Here is a 21166-nt window from a genome sequence, read left to right on the forward strand (position 1 = left end):
AGGGCTACAAAGATTAGAGTGCAGTGTGCAGTTATCAGAACAAGGTGAGAGAACACGCAGTCTAGCAAACACACCCTCCACTGATGAATAAATGCACACGTTAGTCATTACTGGTGGACTATACAGGCTAGATTTTCAACTGGAGTAAAAAAAAAAAAAAAATCAGCATAGCTTCATCAGTGGAGCAACATCTGCAGAGGATTTGGCCCTGCATCCTAATTCCATACTCTGATGCCTCCTACAAAACCACAGGTAAAACGTCTCTGAGATCCCTACCAGGCCACCAACATGTCCATTCTTCTGACATAGGAATGCCTTAAAAAGAACAGGAGTACTTGTGGCACCTTAGAGACTAACAAATTTATTTGATGTCAAGTATCAGGGGGTAGCCGTGTTAGTCTGTATCTACAAAAACAACAAGGAGTCTGGTGGCACCTTAAAGACTAACAGATAGTCTTTAAGGTGCCACCAGACTCCTTGTTAAATTTATTTGAGCATAAGCTTTCGCGGGCTACAGCCCACTTCATCAGATGCATAGAATGGAACATATAGTAAGGAGATACACATACACACACAAATACATCCAGAGAACATGAAACAGTGGGAGTTGCCCTACCAACTCTAAGAGGCTAATTAATTAAGATGAGCTATTATCAGCAGGAGAGAAAAAACTTTTGTAGTGATAATCAAGATGGGAGCTTGAAGAAAGATGTAGGCTAACAATTCCATCTTCTAACCACATAATTCTCTAAGGTTCCAAGAGAAGTGCCTAAAATCAAGTGTCTGCAAGCAAGAAAACCAACTTGAGACAAAGACGGGGAAACAGACCATCAAGATCCCTAACAGGAAGGGGAAAAAAAACCCTGTGATTTAAGAATTCAGGGACTTCTGCAAAAAAAATTCCTAGCCTAGACTTTAACACACAGCCCTTTGGATAATGATGGGATGTTCAGCTCAGTCATACTTCAGATGAAACAGAAACATTAAACCTACCACCATACTACATAAACATTGAGAACACCAATCAAGGAAGAGGCTAATTAAGAGCAGGGGGGAGGGATAGCTCAGTGGTTTGAGCATTGGCCTGCTAAACCCAGGGTTGTGAGTTCAACTCTTGAAGGGGCCATTTAGGGATCTGGGACAAAAATCTGTTTTGGGATTGGTCCAGCTTTGAGCAGGGGGTTGGACTAGATGACCTCCCGAGGTCCCTTTCAACCCTGATATTCTATGCAATCAAGGGAAGGCAAAGGAGAAGAAATGGATGAAGTACCTATTAGACATTTCACATCCCAGCACTTCCAACCATGTTTCTAACCCTTAGAGAAAGCTGCAACTCTTATTTATGGAGAATGCACTGCCACTAGGCTTGTGAAGGTTGTGCAATAAACTTTGCATGGGATTAAGGTCTCTCACGTAAGGGAAAATTAGTATTTTTTGAAACACTGACCTGCCATTTCCCCCTCCAGTCCTACTGAGGATGTCTACAGCTCAAGACGAGACAAGACAAGGGGAAGGGAATACAAGAAAGGATCCAAACTTGGCACAGAAGAGCGCTCTCTGATTTCACCTAAACACTGCTGAAAGCCAACTCCTCCCAAACCAGAGAGAAGCTATTGTAATTAATAGCTGGAGATATGGTCCTCAGATTCAGAAAAAGTCAAGGTCTCAAGAAGCTGAACACCAAATAAACTGGATGCTACTTGCCAGAGAGTCTCTTGCTGATGATCAGAAGTTTAGGATTCCCCTGGGAGAAAGATTTGTACTAATGATTACACCATCTATTACATCCAGACACTAAGACTACACACTGTCCCCTCCCATACTCAAGACTTATCTAAGTTTAGTTTAATGAATTGCTGATAGAGACTCCCTAGGAATCAAAGAATTCTTCAGAAAAATTCTTCACCCAGACTATTGTAGGGAAAATTGCCTTTGTCAGGCACCTACCTGGATCTGCCACTGCTTTAAAGACATCTGGGTCACTGGGTAGCCGCAGTATATTTACTCACATGCTTTTCAAGTCTATTCTTCAGAAAGGGGGAGAGAGACCAGGAAGAAGGACTTACACTATAAAAGCCCAATAACTTGTGAACCAAAGTGGAAGGCTAGACATTTTTTGCAATCTACAGATGAGCAAACAAAGCATTAGATAAGTCTGTGAAACGAATTTCAACCTCTTGCAACATTCCTATATTTCAGATTCTCACAGCAGTGAAAGAAAGAAACATCAGAGAAAGACACAAAGATTAGTTCTCTAAAGTTACTGAACAGATTCCTAGCACACCACCACCAGAGACCAGCTACACATTCCTCAGAGAGATCTTGCCTAGACTGGCAAGAAGTGCCACGTAGCCTGGACGTTCCTGGTAGACTTATGGTTAAGTATCTCAGAGACTAAAAAATAAAATAAATAAATGTCAAAGGAAGTGTTTCCCACTTCATTGCCTAAAGTTTCAACACAGGCACTAAGTCTGATGGAGACATATGGAACCTCTGGCCCTTATGCAATTAAGAAAAAAAGTCTTTACATATATTTAATACCTCCTAAGCAGAGAGAGACTTAGAAAACAGCAGTATTCACTTTAGCCAGGGCTGCTCTACATGTCAGTAATTAAGAAGCTGCATTTCATAGGTTGCCAGTTACCAAGGTGCACAATAGTGGCTACTCTGCAGGGCTTATTGATCTTAGGGAAGCACCTAAAGCTTTCAAACGTGAAAGGCTATAGTACTACCTATGGTTCTATAAGGCATGTATATATGGCTGCTTGGGAAAGTTACTCTATTACGGGGGGAATCCAAAATCCTGATCGACCATCCAACTTCGAGGAACATGGGGAGAAGAATGAAAAGGGTATATTTACACTTTAACCGAAAAAAATCCCTATCAAGCTATTCTGCGCCAAACCTCCCAGTACAGTAACCGAGGAAAAGGTTGCCTATTGGAACAAAAATGGGTAGATAACACCGGCAAACATTCCCTTTTTACAGGTACAGAAGTTCTTTGACACAAAATTGGATGTGCATCAGACAGTAAGTAGACAAAAGTGTTCACCTTAAAGCTAGGGTTAACAATTCCCTTCACATTAGCAGGAGATGGAATTCTGGGAAACAAAAATTGAGTTTTTTTTTTTAAATCCTGCACATCTACAAATATTTAAAAGAGATGTGTACCAGACTCTAGGAAGCCATAGACGGACTGACTGACGGCCTTTGATTTCACTACCTAATCCTTGAAAGTCTGAGAGACTGAAAGGCTGTAAAGATGTTTGGTTAAATAGAACACTGGGTCTTACACAGAGCAAACTCCTAACGCAACACTAGATTGAGTTCCATATGCTACAGAGTTCTAGAAGAGATTTCTCACACAGGAAGCTTAAGTACACATCAAACACTGATGGATGTGTTAAAATTCAAGCATCTAAACACAACAGAACTCCCACATTTCCAATTCCGCTATTCCACAACAGAGCCTCTTTGAAGGTAAATTTGAAGAGGGCTCAAGGAGAGACCACATTTATCCATAACACCACAAAAACAAACTCCCACTTGGCTCTGAGCAGGAGCCACTTCTGCTAAAGAGAACAATTCACCCCTATAATCTGAGTCAGATGAGTTGATTGGACAGATTCATGGAGACAGCATCAACAGTGCTACTAATCATGACACTCCACCGCTCAAATTCAGAGCGATTTCTTCAATGGCTACACTTTCCCTACATTGCAAGGCAGAAGATGGGTCATAAAGAAGGACTTGGAGCAAGAGAGAGAGTGTGTGGAAAGAAACGTGCTATTTAAAGATTCTCCACACCTCAGAACAAAATTAATCTTCAAAATCAGGGTCCAAAAGGAGCCAACACCAAAATAAATTTAACCCATTTTGTTATCAAAATTAGAGTCTGATCTGCATTTTGATGACATAACTTGCCCCTATGATCCATGGAACTGTTTAGAAGGGCTCACCACAGACCAAAAAACTGGATCCCACTGTTGAGAGCAAGAATAACTTCTGCTATGCACACAACTCGTTCTCCTTTGACCAATCCAACTGCAGTTTAGGGAGGAGCTTTAGTCTGGGTGCTAAAGGAAAAGAACTCCCATCTGGTTATAAGGGGAAATAATTTTTCCGTGAAATCAAACCGAATTCAACAGCTCAAACTCTTCTTTTGAGCCATAGGCATGGATCTGCTTGGTCAGCCCATTCCAGACCTTTAAAGGAGAAATTTATCAACCCTCCACACTAAATTGCTACATTCTAGGAAGTTTAAAACCAAGATAAAAGACATCTCGCTCAACAAGCTGCCAGACTGCTGTACCCAAAAATCTGATAAGTTTACAAACTATATAATAGTTCAAATGTTTAAAAACACATAGCAAACAGATTTGGAGTTAAGAGGTAACTACTGTCCCAGCTGCAGTGAAAGGAGCTATCTACAGCTGATCTTCCTAACTCCAGGTACTGAGTAACCTGTCTTATTCAAAATCTGTTCAGTCATGTTGGACCCAAGGTGCACAAATCAGCAACATAATAATCCTCTGAGACACAGGTAGTGGCTACAAGTCTACTAGACTATTAAAATACATGTAATACCGGGCTAAATTGGAATTGGAAAAAAAAAAAAATGAACAAGCCACTGCACCCCTATATTTTAAAAAGGACAAAACCAGAGGCTGCCTAGTGATCAGTTCTCTTCGGCCACTGGAGACCTAACATAAAAACATAAGCATTCCAGAGTGCCAGTCAAATGAATATTTAAGCCAGCGCTTTCAGGGTTAAAAAAATAAAATAAAATAAAATAAAATAAAATAAAATAAAATAAAATAAAATAAAAAAGTTTACTCGGCTCCATTACCTTTTTAAGTTATATCTAATCTCCAGGGGAAAATCAGAAGCTACTGACTAACAGCAAGAAGCATAGGCAGCCTCTATACCTGCTTCCATCTGGAATACTTCAGTACTAGTGATCCTGGTGAGCTTCTGGTTACCCTCACACCAGTCACTTACAGACAGCCTCACCACTCACCGGCAGGCTGGAGGGCCTTGACTGAAGATTCAAGTTCATATCTTCTTGTCCTTTACTGGAAGCCATTGAGGGGGCAGATGATGCCTGGGACCCAAATGAGTCTTGAGATAACTCCTGAAACACAAAGAAAACAGAGAAGTGAAATATGGACTCCACAGCAATCGGCCTGGGAGTATTCCAACAATAAGGAGGCAACAGTTTATGTACCACTTGAGGGCATTTATCCAAAACAAAGAGGGAGACAAAATAGAGGAACTAAGTTAGCATCCCCTGCCTCCACACAGGATCAAGGCTGCTGATGGACAGCTAGGCCAAGTGTCTGTACTAGAAGGAATTTCAGCGCTAGGAGTCTAAAAAGACAGTGATTTTCCAGTTATTGCTCTATTTTTCACAATACAGACCACTTAAGAACCAAGATCTCTTGTAGGCACTTTCTCCTCCTACCTTCTATACCTTTCCTCTGGAAACTATGGTAATTAATTACATATATTAACAGAGCCGGTCCAAAAAAAACCAGGACAGTTTTCTGAGAAGTTCTGTCAAGATTTTTGATCTTTTTCCACAAAGATTGTGAATTTCAAAGGTTTTCAGACAACTCCATGCTTAATTATTAGAACATAAGGCAGAGGAAGATAATTTTACCTTTAACTTAACAGGCCTTGCTCTTTGATTAAAAACTCCATTTCATATTTGTGCTGGGTATTTCACTTCCCCACAAGTGTAGGGCTGTCTACATCCCCCGCTACTCTGACCTTTCCAGGTCACTTTGGGTCTATTCTTCATTTGCTTCCTCCCCCAAATTTGGGGCCATGTTTACATGGAAAAGTTTACATGGAAAAGCTTCACTCAAGCAACAAAGTAGCCACTCAGGGTGCAGAGACAGGCTTGTTACTTTCAGTGATAAAAAAAGGCTCCCAATGTCTTGGAGTCTTGCACTGGGCTACAAAAGCAGCAAGCAGCGTGATCTCTTGAAGACCTAGAAGTGCGTCATCACTATGATAAACACTAGAGCTCTGTGGACCACTCAGTGCCTTCAGTGGTCTCATTTCCACATCATAGCCGGAGGAGATACAGATCTCTGCAGAGCTAAGAGGGCGATACATTTATTAGTTTAATCCTAGGTAAGCAGGGGTTCGTTGGTTTTAAAATGAACGGAGAACTAAATTCTGCAAACTCTTGTAGTTGCCTACAGGAGATAGCGAGCAGTGGCGGTCCTACCTGTGGCGGTGGGAAGCGTTGCTGGGAGTACGCGGACTGCTGCTGTTGCTGCGGTTGTGACGGAGGGTACGAAGACGACTGCTGAGAAAGAGCAGAAGAGGCGGGTTGCGGCGTTTGTTGCTGCTGCTGGTAGGGCGACTGTGACGGCTGCTGGGAGTACGGAGGCTGACTCTGTTGATGTTGCTGGGCCGCGGGCTGCTGCTGGGGATACGGTGATGGGGACTGCTGATGAGGTGGTTGGGACTGCTGCTGGGAGTATGGAGGCTGGGATGACGGAAGCTGTGTAGGTTGAGACGGAGTCTGCTGCTGTTGATAAGAAGTTTGGGAGTGAGAGGTCTGGGATGGTGGTTGCTGAGAGTAGGGAGGCTGCTGTGGCTGGGAATGAGGACTTTGCTGGTTGTAATATGGAGTCTGGCTCTGCTGTCCATAGGCACTTGGGCCCTGCTGTCCATAAGGAGGAATCTACAAAAGGAGAGTACAATTATGCAAGTTAGAAACAGATTCCACGAACAACTAGAACATGTCTGAATCGGGAGTTTCTGCAGACATGACTCCCAGGCAGCTGGGTTGGGCAATTAACTGGAAAGGTAATGGAAACGCTGCTGTCTAGAGGAGTACGCCGCCAAGGAAACAGCGAAGCCAGTGGTGTGCCAGATTCCGTCTGGCAATAACAGATCTTTAATATGGACCCATAAGGACTTTGTTGTGATGTCTATTAGTCCATCCTCAAATGTAAGTAAATCACCACAAAGAGTGAAGTCTCACTGCAAAGGCAGCCTTTTGAATTCTGCAAGAGATCAGGAGATGATTGTATGAAGCAATAAGCCACCCCGACCTGAAGTTTACATTACTCTGAGGAGTAGTTACATCTCTATGCTAGTTTAAAGATTTGTGTCGATGCTGTTTTAATCCATTAACTGTTTCCCCTCCCGCCCCCCTTACACTTGTGATACTAAAGCTCTATTGTCACCTCTCTGGAAAGCAAGATCATCACAGATCCTTGTCCTTCACATAAGGATTCATCTGTTTAAGTCCAATCACATCACAACACACAGCCTAAACAACTAATGATATTTTCACCTCAATAACTGAGACTGGTACATAGCTGAATTTGTTGAAGACTGGTCCCGTTAGTACACACATTCATAAGCCATATTTAAAGAGTTCATTCATCGGCTTGTCAGAGAAGAATGGGTTGTGGTGAAGCATGAGAGGTGTTTTATTTTTTGCTCTACCTGCTGTGCATATGAGATGCTGCCCATTGCACTCTGCGTCCTGCCTTGAATTCCCATGGAATATCTCTGGGGAGTCTGTGGCCCATATGGCTGCCCTGGATATCCATGTCCTTGCTGTGGTCCCGACTGAGGTCCCTGCTGCTGTGTGTACGGGTTACTTCCTCCATATGGCTGAGGTCTCATCTTCCCCATCTGATCCATTGGGCTTGATGGCTGTGAAGAAAGTTATGACATGTATACAAACTGAATATATACCACATTTGCCTATACAATCCTTACTCCCATACAACGATAAAAGGAACTGGTCAGCAAGAAGGGGTGCAATAAAACCCAAGCTGCCCTGCATCTCCTCAACTAATGAGCTATCAGCTGACAAAACTGCAGTCCTGCTATAAAATACAGCATCACTCTCTGGAGGAGAAGCAAGCACACAGGGCCTACAGATACTCCCCACAGCACTAATCCAGCTGTGAGGAATCTTTTTACACTCTGCCATCTCCTCTGAGGCCTGGAGAAAGGAAGGAGAGAGAAGGGTCATTAGGGGAAAGGGAAGTCAGTTGATATATCCAACTAAAGAGCAGTCATTTCACATGAGAAGTGGAAGAGTCTTTTTCCATATCTGGGAATGGTTTAAGCAGCAAGTACACCACAAATAATTAAATTCAATGTAAAAAGTTGTGTTAATACAATGCTACAGCTGAAAATTTAAAACGCACAGAAGTCAAAATGTTATAGCTCCCACAGCAACCTCCTGGCACCGATAGTTTGTTGCATACCTCTACATGCGATTAATTTAGCCTTTTGTGCATTTAAATTCAGCCACACTACTGCATTAATCCAGACGTTTATTTCAGAGTGTGGTGCTACATGTGTACACACCAATGCATGTGTAAAGCTGCATTTCCACTTTTTAGCGTGTTCAACATGTTTCTTGTGTAATTTTTGAAACGTGTAACAATATAAAATGCCCTCAGCTTTTAGAGCCATGCCCATGGAAAGGATGGAGTTTTAGAACTAAGACTTTTTAAAAAACATGTTATCCAAGTACACGTGCACTCATGGCAGACATTGCAGGAAGAGGCTACTACCACCATTTCCCTTGACTGTAATTTTGACCAGAGTCAGTCCATCTTTGAATCCTCTCAGTTCCCCCAACCTCATCTGCTTCCACCTGATCAAGCTCAGGCCTCTGGTCACCATTGTCAGAGTCCTGTATAATTTACCCTTCCCTACCTATTGCCACCCCCTCCGCCAATGATGCCAGCTCCTCACATAAATATCAGTGTTTTAAACACCCAGCCATCACCATATGCTGCCTCCTAGGGCTTTTCTACATGACACTTATGTTGGTATAACTTATGTCACTCAGGGGTGTGAATAAGTCACCCCTGACTGACATAAGTTACAGTGACCTGAGCAACGGTGTGGACAGCACTGTGTTGGCGGAAGAGCTGCTCCTGCTGACATAGCTACCACTTCTCGGGGAGGTGGCTTTATTATGCTGACGGGAGCGCTCTCTCATCAGTATAGAGCATCTTCACCAGATGGACTACAGTGGCACAGCTGCATCGCTGTAGCCCTTCTAGCGTAGACTAGCCCCTATGCACAGATCTCTCTTCCTTTGATCAACTGCAAGGCTAATGCCACTTTTCAAATCCCTTTTTAAGAGCCACTTCTGCCATGAGGCCCACAGGAAACCAGCTGACTGCTACTGATAAACTTGAAGAGTAATAGGGAATAGTTTATATATATATAGCCCTTAGAAAACAGGACTTTGTATTTCCAAACTGTGGTCACATCACCTACTCTGCTTGGCCAAGGTTAAGTACAGCACATAGCATGTCTCTTTAGATGGAGATTCTCTAGGTCGGTCTCTCTTTTGAGAGCAACTAGCATACTATGGGCACTACCAGAAATAAAAAGCAAGTTTGACAATTAAGTGCTTTATTTCTACAACACACCATTCTAAACTGAGGCCCTTTACGTCAAAGTCTGTACGTGACAGAAGTGTAATGTCATCCCTAAGGAAATGAAAAAAAACTTAATACACATTTCAGATGCTTGTAATCCAAGCAGGCTAACTTGTCTCCTTTGGGGCTGCAGCATGCATCAGCAGCGATATAGCATGTGGCCCCTTCCTTCCAAATCTCCCATTACACACACAATCACCCCTTTCACAGATAAGGCTAGGGCAGTTAAAGCCCTAACAGACTTGCTCTGGTTTAAGAGTCAAAAAAAAAAAAAAAAAAAAAAAAAAAAAAAAAAAAAAAAAGTACCATCAGGGATTCTACTTGAATCCCTTTATTCAGTTTAACTCATGTGCTTCAAGAAAGGAACAGCCAAGATTGAAATGCAGTGATGGCCTATCAATCCAAAAGCTGATGAGAGAAGTTGGAGGGTGGCGGGCTATAGATCCCCTTGCACACTGATGTTATACAAGATGGAAAAGCCAAGAGGAAGTAATGCCTGTTCACTTGCAAGAACACTTCAGGATAAATAAGGAAATACCAAACCCTGACTGCAAAAGGCTGGAGATCCTTCTCTGGACTGACACATGGGAAATCCTTTCGACAGGAAACCACAGGAGTAGATTGCTTTTGACATGCAATCACAGTAAAGGCCACGGAGACATAATTGAGAGAAAAGTTTTGCTGCTTCTTGATCAGTGAAGTCCAGACCCTTTTCTTACACCCTCCTGCATTCACAGAAAGACACGATTACTTATTGTAACTGGAGGTTCTTCGAGATGTGTGGTCCCTATCTAGATTCCACACGCGCTGGAGCTGGAACAGTTCATAGTAGTGTCAATTGACACAGAGGGACCATCACTCGAAGAAGAGCCAAAAGAGAAACTAGAAGCGATCTCAGAATCTGTGTCAAGTTTTGGTACTTTGAGAGAGTTTTATACGACCGGACTAAAAGTTTGGTTATCAGCCAAATTTTCAAAAACAAAATTTGCTCTACTTCACTGTAGGCAAAAATAAGTGCATGATCCAAAGAGGATGGAGCTAGGCTGTTCTCAGTGGTGGAGGTCTAGGCTGGATATTAGGAAAAACTATTTCAATAGGAGGGTGGTAAAGCACTGGGATGGGTTACCTAGGGAGGCGTTGGAATCTCCATCCTTAGAGGTTTTTAAGGCCTGGTTTGACAAAGCCCTGGCTGGGATGATTTAGTTGGGGTTGGTCCTTCTTTGAACCGAGGGTTGGACTAGATGACCTCCTGAGGTCTTTTCCAACCCTAATCTTCTAGGATAAGCTCGTATTCTAAAGATCAAAACTGGTCTTTCTAAAAAATTAAAAAACAAAACTCACTCCTAGGCCAAGGACACCAAGTTTCAATCCAGAGCACGCTTACTGCCAAGCTCTACAAAACCCCCAAGTCAGGTTGTATAATGGAAAGTACAAGAGACCCTTACCTGAAGAAAGGCCACAGAAGGTACAGTTCCCCTACACACCCTCTGCTGGCTTTACTACAATGGTGAGACAATGACTTTACAAATGTAGAAATTATCCTAAGCGGGGTAACAGAACAGCATGTGCTGGTAAGAAGCGATGCTTTAATACACACAAGTAGAAGTGAACAGGGAAGACTCTTCTACAGCTTCAAAGCAGGTGCAAATGTTCAAAAAACCCACAATTCTGCCAGAAAACAAGCCATAATAAAGGAAGATCCCGTACCTTTCTAAAGGGTTAAGTGGAGTTAACTCATTTATGAGACCAACATGAAAAATATTTAAAGAGTCCTACTGTGAAAGTGGAGGCTACAGAGCAAAGAACAGAGTCTCCACTCCTTTCACTTTTATGACAGTCTATTACATCTCTCATTGTTTTGGTAGGGAAGGGTGGGGGCACAGAGAAAAGGGGGGGAAGAGTTTCTCACTAAAGTCTAATTTTGCAGCACTTGAATTGGCTTCACTCAGATATTGACCAGTGATGGGATAAGCCAGAAACAATTTTCTGGAATTACAAACCTCTCACCTTGGATCTGAATTTATTTCTGACCAGATTTGCTGTCCATGTTGGGGGGAGGGAGAATATGGAGGAGGCAGGGGAATCAAAAAAATAATAATAAAAAGCATCCCTGGCTGTTTAACCCAGAGAAGCCCTAATTGATTCCCACAGTAATTAACCTGCATTTTACCTCCAAGAGTGGTAGTTAAGGAAGTCGGCACTGCTATTTATAACTCATCTCAAATTGAGGGCAGACTGCCTAAAATCTAACACATCCCAGCTGTACTCCTGTTTGAACTGGGGCCAAGGGAATTTTTTAAAGCAATCTTGGCACTGAATGAATGACACCAACAGTATGAGAGAGCGTGTGGTTGTGTTGTGGTGACGTAGTAGCAGAGGTGGAATGGGAAAGGGGGGGGGGGGGGGGGCAGTGTACTGTAATTCCTCTTCCATGCATGCTTTCACTTCACAGGCCCCAACCCTACGGTCCCTGTACAGTGAGCTGGGAACCGCCCATTAAGAACCAAGCACAGGAAATGTCTTTTCCTGTGGAACCTTGAAGTGAGAAGCACATGGCTAATCTGCATAAAAGCAAAGCCACACCGCCCCTGCCAGGAAGGTTAGTGCTCATAATCTCTGGCCATGAGGCTGGCTGCCTGTGAGGACTTGGATCTGTGCCTGATAACCCAGAAAGAGCGGAGAGAACAGATGGGTAAGGACCCCGGCAGAAAACAGCACAAGGTCACGTGACTCACCACATGGCCCTGCAAGCACAAACTATTGTTTGGCTGCTGTGCTCCTGTACAAAGACAGTAAATCCATTTCCTGCAAATTCAGGGAGAAGCAGCAGCTGGCTACTGCTGCTTCTCCTATTGGATTCTACCATACCCAAGCTAGTCAGAGGACAGGGACCACTGAGCTCTGGGACCTGCAAGCCACCAAACAGAGAAAAGCTCTCACCAGCAAAACACCCATTAACATTGTTTTTGCAAGCTCACAGATGCAGCTTCCATCAACTCCCCACAGCTGAACCCAGATGGGATCTTACAGAACTGAAGAAGATAAATTTGATTTCGGCTCAGGAGATTGTCCCCTTTTCCCCTGTGTTGCACTCATTACACTACCCAGGCACAAAGGCATAACCAGCCTCAGTTACTGGCGAAACTAGAAAGCAGGCTGTTTGATGTTCGCTCCTTCAGTGCTGAATTAATACTGGAGAGTAATAAGGAGACTACACCTCTCCACTAGGAAGCCTGTCAACCAGCTTCTTCATTTCTACAGAGGGGGGTTTTATCTAGAGATCAGGTTTAACTATTAAACAAGACAAGAGTGTAAGGTGAGCCATGCTCCCTGTAACTTGAAATATGTTGCTTCTACTCAAAGCCACAAGTTGTTCAAATAAAGTAGTGAACCAGTGACAGAAGCAGCAGCTATCTGAAAGTGAAAACACCTACCCTAGTTTGTTGAAGTGAACAGGACACAGAATGAACAGCTTTACTCATCTGTTTTCCAGCACTTCCCACCCCATGTAGGGACACGTGGCCCCATTACCGCAAGTAAGAGAAACTGACCCCAAAATATATCTTTGATAGCTGGCAATTCAGAAATCATTGAGAATGTAAAGAGAACTCTGCTCTTGAATTCAAGTAATCAGTAATGAGTCTGGACCCAGCTCAATATCTACAAGAGGGTATGTCAACGGAGCATTAAAGTTGTCTCAAATACAAGTAAGTCCTAATTTAAGTGAAGAGGCTGTAGTGAATAAGAACTTTGAGTGCTGGCTCCAGTTTCATAAAATATACTACCAAGAGTCATCAGTACCAATGATCCCTTCGAATCTCGGAAACCTGTCCAGGTCCGTAAAGGCCAGCATGTCTAATCCTAGCAACAAAATCCCATATGAATCATCAGGATGAAGCATCGAGCCTTACCCAACAAGCCCAGACTCTCTATTTTTTATTTAAAGCACTGTAAAGAAACTTACTGAGCTCAATATATTACAGGGGTCAATAACCCATAACAAGACAGACAGTGGAAGCTCTCAAACACTCCCTGTCCTAGTACATACTGGGTGGGGGTTATCATAGCTACATATGCACTCATTAACAGGGCTTGAAACACAAGGGGCAGTTCCTCAAGTGGCATAAACTATCATACCTCCATTGAAGCCAATGGAGCTATGACAGTTTATGTCAGGGATCAGCAACCTTTGGCATGCAGCCCGCCGGAACAGTTTGTTTACCTGCAGCGTCCGCAGAGTCTGAGAGATGTGCTGGCCGCCCTTCCCACAGCCCCCCATCGGCCTGGGACAGCGACCGTGGCCAGTGGGAGCCGCAATCGGCCAAACTTGGGGACGCTGCAGGTAAACAAACCAGCCCAGCCCGCCAGGGGCTTTCCCTGATGGGCCACGTGCCAAAGGTTGCCGATCCCTGGTTTATGCCATCTGAGGACCTGCCCCCAAGGAAGCAGAGGGTATTTCCTACCTTGCCTTATATAGCTAAGGCAGCGGTCCCCAACCTTTTCCATGGGGCGGGCGCCGGACGACTAGCCGCCGAGGACCGTGGCCACCGGACAAGCAGCCGCCGAAATGCCACCGTGAAGTGGCAACGTCAAGAGACATCGCTGCCGAAATTCGGCGGTAGTGCTTCTTGACGTTGCCGCTTCTCGGCGGCATTTCGGTAGCTGCTTGTCCAGCGGCCAGTAGGCAGGCACACATGGATGCCATGGTACCCGCGGGCACCGCGTTGGGGACTCCTGAACTAAGGTAATGCCACAGAAGTGGCTGGAAACAAAGCACACCTTGGGAGACTGAGGGGCGGCACAAGTCAGGATTATGGTACAGAAAACAATGAGCGTTAACATTCAGCAGGATCAAAGACATTATATGGTTTAGAGAACCAGACTTTCATTCCTTTTTTTTTTTAAATGTACTTATTTGGCATCCTCTGTACAACCATTTTCATGGCTCCGCCAAATGGTGTTTCTGAAACTTGCCCCACAACGTGTAAACCAACGTTAGCTCTTTCACAATTAGTCTGTGACAAGTGCAGGCTAAAAAGCCAAAGCACAGAACTTATTAATATTCTCATTCAATAGTAAACAGAGCTCAACTTCTAGTCAGAAGCACTTTCATCTAATCTATTTAAGGTGGAGCTGTCTGTATTAAGGTCAATATCCCAGTCTGAACTCACTACCTTTTATAACCTTCTGACGGGCCAGTTTACTGTGTCATAATTCATCAGTTTTTACTTTTCTCTTTACAAGCTTGTCCTTTCGAAGATGAAGTTTGAGGTAATTGAAGTCTGCTAAAAACCCACTCCTCTGCCAATCTATATGTTTCAAAAGAATATCAGAATTACAGAATCCCTTTAGAAGGAATCACATGAAGAAAAAGGCACTTCCTAAGGTAGTGCCTCCTGCTTCTACCAAAAGTCATTCAGAGCTCCCCCAAATTTAGAATTAGGACTTTTACAATGGAGGGAAAAGGAGGGGGAGGAGACATTTCAAATATATCAACACTGAGAAAGATACTAGTCCACTCTGGTCAGGAAAGTCATATTAGCAAGTTCTCTTTCTGATCAGAATGAACATCTCCTCCCCATTCCACAGGGCTGGAAGGGACCTCATGAGGCAGAACCAAGTACTCCTAGACCATCCCTAACAGGTGTTTGTCTAACCTGTTCTTAAAAACCTCCAATGACAGAAATTCTACAACCTCCCTTGGAAGCCTATTCCAGTGCTTCCCTTACCCGTATAGTTAGGAAAAACTTTTTAATATTTAACCTAAGTCTCCCCTGCTGCAGATTACTTCTTGTCCTACCTTCAGTGGACCTGGAGAACAACTGATCACCAGTCTCTTTATAGCAACCCTTAACATATTTGAAGCAGTATCAGGTCCCTCTCCCCCACCTACTGTCTTTTCACCAGACTAAACATGCCTAGTTTTTTTTTTTAAATTTTTCCTCATAGGTCAAGTTTTCTAAATCTTTTATCATTTTTGCTGCTCTACTCTGGACTCTTCAATTTATCCACGTCTTGTCTGGACACAGTACTCCAGATGAGGCCTCACCAGTGCTGAGTAGAGCAGGGGAGGGATAGCTCAGTGGTTTAAGCATTAGCCTATTAACCCTAGGGTTGTGAGCTCAATCCTTGAGGGGGCCATTTGGGGATTGGTCTTGCTTTGAGCAGGGGGTTGGACTAGATGACCTCCTGAGGTCCCTTCCAACCCTGATATTCTATGAAAAACAAGGACAATTACCTCCCATGTTTTACATACACACACTCCTCTTAACACAGGATATTACAACACTATTCCCAGCAGGACTGTTCACACACCCCAGAAGAGCCATACTAAACACTGCTGCTCCTACTATGCCATAGTTTCAACTAGTTTGGTCAGGGTTTTTGTTTGCAGAACAGACCGTTACAGAACAACCTCATGGGAAGAGGTAAGCCGAAGCTGGACTTACAAAGGAAGAGCCCTAATTCAAACACGTATCAAGAATAACCATTGCAGGCACATACACACAATGAATGGCCAGTACAGTTTTTGTAGAGATGTCTCTCATACAAGAGAGAACTCCAATAAATAAATAAATAAATAAATTCCTGTTTAAAATGGTGCCAAGACCAAATAAATGTCCACTGAATAGACCTTTGAGTCCTCTCCTGAAGCTACTCTGTTCAGAACACACAAAAGAACCAGCTTTCACAAAATGTGCCAGATATATACATATTAGAAGGTAGCACAAGAGTCTTTTTGATGCTCTGCAGGTACCAAAGATGGACACTGAAAAGTTAATTCACAATAGTAGTTAAGGCAAGATGTGTTACAGCTGCAAAGACTGATGCCATACCACATGCAGGCTTACCAAGAGGACCGTGGTCTCATCAAAAACTGGAGCAGCTAACCTCAGACACCACAGATACCAGAAAATTCCCAGCAACAGAAGATGCACTGTTTGTCAGAAGCCAGAATTTTTCCAAATCACCTCTCTTCTCTCTGACCAGTGCCTTTTAAACTCTCTCTCTACCAAAGTCATCAAATCCTACTTATCAAGGCTATAGGTTTCCCTGTTTAGCAAGTCATTCTCCATGACAGATGACCACTGTATTGATCACTTCAGGTTAGTAGGTATTTATATAGTCCCCCCCCACCCCCATACTATCTGAATGACTGTCATATTTAGATATGCTGTATGTTTTAGTTTTCTGTAACCTACAGCAATTACATGTAATGGACGCAGAGATTGGTCTTCCAGAAAATAGTCATATATTATTAAAATAAGCTGTGTTGCAAGGGATCTAGCAAAAAAGATTTACCGTGCACCTATTGGTTCAGGAGGGGAGTGAGAAGGGCACTTCCTTGTTTGAAAACTAAGTTAGTGCTTGTAAAGATGCCAGACAGGACCAGCCTTGCTAATACTTGTTGTGTGAATCTGGGCGTCTACCATGTTTCTTGTGAAAAACACAACACAGGCAGCATGAGGCACAACTAGTGGAGGTAAAAGCTCCTTTCTCTAGCCCAACTTAGCACTTTGTTACAGAGACAAATACCCCTGTCTGAAGGTGCTGAACAAGCAAAACTATGGTGCCCCCATCCAGGTAACAAAAGCAACTACATTTTATTTATTTTTGCGCATTCATTAAGTTTTGCTACTGTGCCAGTATAGCAAGGTTTAAATCCAAGATGTTTCAAAACAGTCAGAAGGTGATCAGATAATCCTGCCCAACAGAATGCAGTTTGTGGACTAGGGAGAAAAATCAGAAACTAAGTCTAGTTGTAGTGCTCTCAACAATGCTTGCTACAGAGAATAAAGGGACATGTGTTGTGCATGTCTGACCCATACCATGCCCAGTCACATGAACTGGCTGACCAACAGGTAGGTTCCTTTTGCCACCGCCCACTCTCTTATCTAGAAATGGATATAGGGTGGTTTACAGTACAAAACACTAGAAATTTAAAAAATAGTTATCTGATGTTGACATGGCATGGGTAGATGCCAACTTCTGTACATAAATTTAGATGGTCAGTCAGTGCAGAAGCCCAGCAAAAAGCTTTATGGAACAGCAATGATCACCAATCAACCCGTTATCACATTCTCCTTACAGGTCTTGGTGTAAAGTCAGTCAGACTATTGGTATTTAGATAGTAACTCCCACTTCACTATACAATCACCTCAGCCAACATCTCTCTGCACTGGAGTGGCTTGTGCAAGTTATTTCCTGTAAAACCCATCACATACCCATATAAATGACTAGCTAGCCCTTCCCCCCCGCCCCTTCTCTCCCCACACACACTAACTCCAGTCACCCTACACACAGGCAGCCCTCCCAAGTCTCCAAAAACCTCCTGTGGACGTTTTCAGAAACCTCAGCCAAGCAACACCGTTCAGGTCCACCAAGAAGTCCGCATCCATGAACTTCTCAAGCTGAGTGGGAGACACTCCCGAGAAACACGTAATGGAAAGTCTGCCAAGGTACTTCTCTTCCCAAGATGGGAAGAGAAAAGGATGAACAAAAAAAAAACCACTTCCTTTGTAAATGGTAAAGCAGGCTCCACATTTCGCCAACACCCTATTCCCACCACAGAAATGAACTTGAGGCTGGTATTGTCCTTGGCATTATCATTACTTATTGTAGCATTTTGGCAGCAGACCCACTTATATAGTCGAAGAGGTAGACGTGCACATGTTGATCAGGTCCAGTAACAAGTCATGAAAATAACTTCCTGAAACAAGTTGGCGGGGGACGGGGGAATAAATAGAAGGAAAAATAGCCATGCTGCAATTGAAAAGACTATCTCCCAGATACCAGTGCTACAATTTAGAACAGCTGAGCAGTCCAAGCCATGCAGATCATTCACATGACAGTATTCTCAGTAAGCATCATTAAAACTTCAAAACAGCTTCAAAGCTGACTAATAAGTCTATTCAGACAACTGTAGCCAGCAATGAACTTTCAGTCACCATTAACCATCTGGTTCCCTAAAACCCTGCTCTTCATCCCAAATGAGCAATACAGACTCCAGACACAGCAGGACCTCCTCAGCTACCAAACAGTGCTGGCATTCAATCTGTGCTCTAACACATTAGGCCTGAGGGAAGTCCCTGCAAAAAGAGGACTCTTCAAGATTCACTTTCCAAAGCAAAGTTTGTTTCATTAATTCAGAAGGAGCCCTTTACACATGGAAAGATGGCAGGGTCCAGTTTCTGTCAGATTCTCAGATAAGTCACCTTTTCTTTCTGTAGAGATCTTTTTCTGTGGTAGGCATGGTTGCAAAGCAAGGTACACATAAGACAGACCCAAAATCAAGAAGAGAATGAAATTAATGGTAAAGACATTTATTAAGGCAAAGCAGGTTGGCTCCACATCCATGTACAAATCAGAAAAAAGTATCTAGTGGTGGGGGTCAGAGGAGATAATGAAAGAAAACACCCCTCCTGAATTTCATCCGCTTCCACTCCACAGTAATGAAACAAAACACTCAAGCTTTATTCAGAGGAGTGCTTCATTGTCGGTTTGCTAGGCGACTGAGGGCCACAACCAGTTTGCAAGGGAGGAAAGAATGGTCTATGGCTAAAGCCCAGAATTAAGTCAGGAGATCCAGTTCCTGGTTCTTCCAGACTTCTTGTATTACCTCTGGTACTTTACCTTAATCCCTGCATCTCAGTTTCTTCATCTGTAAAATGGGAACACTATACCCTTGCAAATTTCTACCCACCTGGTAAATGTTTTCTTAATTTACAAGTGAGATCTTCAGGTTTGGGGGGACATTTTTGTTGTGTTTTGTCTTTATTTTAAATTATTAAGATCAAGGGTGGGTGAACAGACAGTGTCTGGGCTGGTGAACTGTCATTAAAATGTACATGGCTGGCAGAATACCAACCTGCTAGGGTGTTGTGAGGTTTAATTTATAATTTTAAAGTTACAAGATCCCAGGGATTCTTACAGAAGTGCAAAGTACTGCAAAATAGAGGAGAATGCAATGCATTAATCTGTTCTAGAAGTACAGCTGTTAGAGGCTACCTCATTCCAGCATCCAGTGCTCCATCGTGTCCACAGTAGCTGCCCGATTCAATAACGATTGAGCACTGGATACTGGGTGGGACCTGTAGTTTCTACAGGACCACATTTTGGAATCTCCTTGGAAGCAGAACTTTCGCCACAGCAAAAGATCCAAGTAAATACCAGATAATAACTCATTTTCAACTGTGCATAACCAAACATGGAGGAAGGCTAACAATATATGAAAGCTGGGCCTTGGAAGTAAACCGAACCTGTGTGTTTTTCCTCCTCACCGACTTAAATTAATCTAATGAACAGTACAAAAAACCCTGAGTGTTCATACTGCTGGTGTTACATTTATCCCTAAAGTCCTTGAATTCAAGTTCTGCTGGTCACTCTCAAAATTCAATGGCGGACTAAGGTCAAGGCAGCGGACACTGCTCCTGCTAGTTTGCAATGGGGTATCAATGTGATGCAGACATATCCAAAGGAGATTACCTGCCACATACTACTCCTCCTCAAGTCCACCTGCCTGCTAGTGTACAAAGTGGTTCTAATAAGGTTCAGATAATGTGAATTCTGCTGTCTTAACATAAAAGGGAGGAGAAAGCAAATAGCCTCACAATCAAGAGCTGAGCAATAGCTTTGGACTCAAGAAAGCCAACACCAAAAGCCTTCTGCCACTCTAGTTGGAAACACCACTAATTTCACCTCCTTAGAATCAAAAAGATATATTACCAACTACTGTGGGCAAGTGAGGAAGGTACCTGTATTTACCAGTGATGCAGCTTGAGGTCTTTGTAACAAATAACTACTTTCCAGCATTTATAACCAGGTAACCGGTTTGCATCCAAAAGCTGCACTCATGTCTACACTAGTGAGAAAAGAGGCGGCTGGGGGGAGGAAAGACACTGTGTGGACAAGAGCTGCACCCAAGCCTTTGCTGTCAGAGAGTAGCAAGGACACTCCAGTACAGTCTTAAAGCCAACACCATACTGATTCCGATATGTTACTCTTGGCAACCCTTAAGTGAATCCCAATCCTACAGACACACATATCCTAGGGTAGGTCCTAAATACAAACTAGATATGTACTTTTCATAAGCTTTAAATGCCAGATTACAGCAATCCTGAAACCTAAATTGTGATGAGTTTCCTTTAGTCTTCTTGGTCTTCCCTTCTGTCTGTGAGCTTCTATCTTCACATCAGCCCAGGCATTAAATGAACTGCTTTTAAAGCAAAGTTAGCAACCCTGCAAATTGTTTAACAAGTTAAAAAGGAGAGCGAGCGTGAGCTGGCTGCTGGCAAGCAGATGCCGAAATTAATTACTGTGCCAATGCCAGGGGGAGAGGAGGAACAGCCAACGCGGCAAACTCTTCACTGGTTTCAGGAACAGGTATAACAAGAAACCATAAGGCCACAGATGAAAAAGGAAAGACAGACATGACTATTACACCTTTTCAGCAGTAGCAACTCTTAACAATGAAGTGCTATGTGCAGCATAATCAGCAGATTCAAAGCTAACACTGATATTTGTGCACCATCCAGAATACTACAGCTGAAAAAACAATGCACTTCTAAAAGATGCTACCTCCATCAATAAGCCACGAAGGTAACATTTTGTGTATCATTTCCTGGTACCTTGTCTGATGTGTCTTATTAAAATCAAGTTTTCTTGCCTTTCCTTCCCTGAAAGTTGCTTTAGGACAAGGTTTTGTGTTCTACTTCAGAGTCAGG

At 43.2% G+C, this 21166-nt stretch overlaps 1 protein-coding gene across 2 annotated transcripts in view; it reads right to left on the reverse strand.

The window, feature by feature from the left end:
* The window catches only part of ARID1A (AT-rich interaction domain 1A), a 105389-nt gene that overhangs the window by 43769 nt on the left and 40454 nt on the right, over window positions 1-21166 (reverse strand). For both annotated transcript variants that reach the window (XM_065576976.1, XM_005302022.5), the window contains exons 2-4: window positions 7474-7686; window positions 6239-6700; window positions 5021-5134 (exon numbers count right to left, since the gene is read on the reverse strand). In XM_065576976.1, the coding sequence (XP_065433048.1) occupies window positions 5021-5134; window positions 6239-6700; window positions 7474-7686 (789 nt within the window). The remainder of the gene's footprint in view (window positions 1-5020; window positions 5135-6238; window positions 6701-7473; window positions 7687-21166) is intronic.

The sequence above is a fragment of the Chrysemys picta genome, chromosome 23 (genome assembly GCF_011386835.1).
Source record: "Chrysemys picta bellii isolate R12L10 chromosome 23, ASM1138683v2, whole genome shotgun sequence".
In the NCBI taxonomy this organism is placed as follows: domain Eukaryota; kingdom Metazoa; phylum Chordata; order Testudines; family Emydidae; genus Chrysemys; species Chrysemys picta.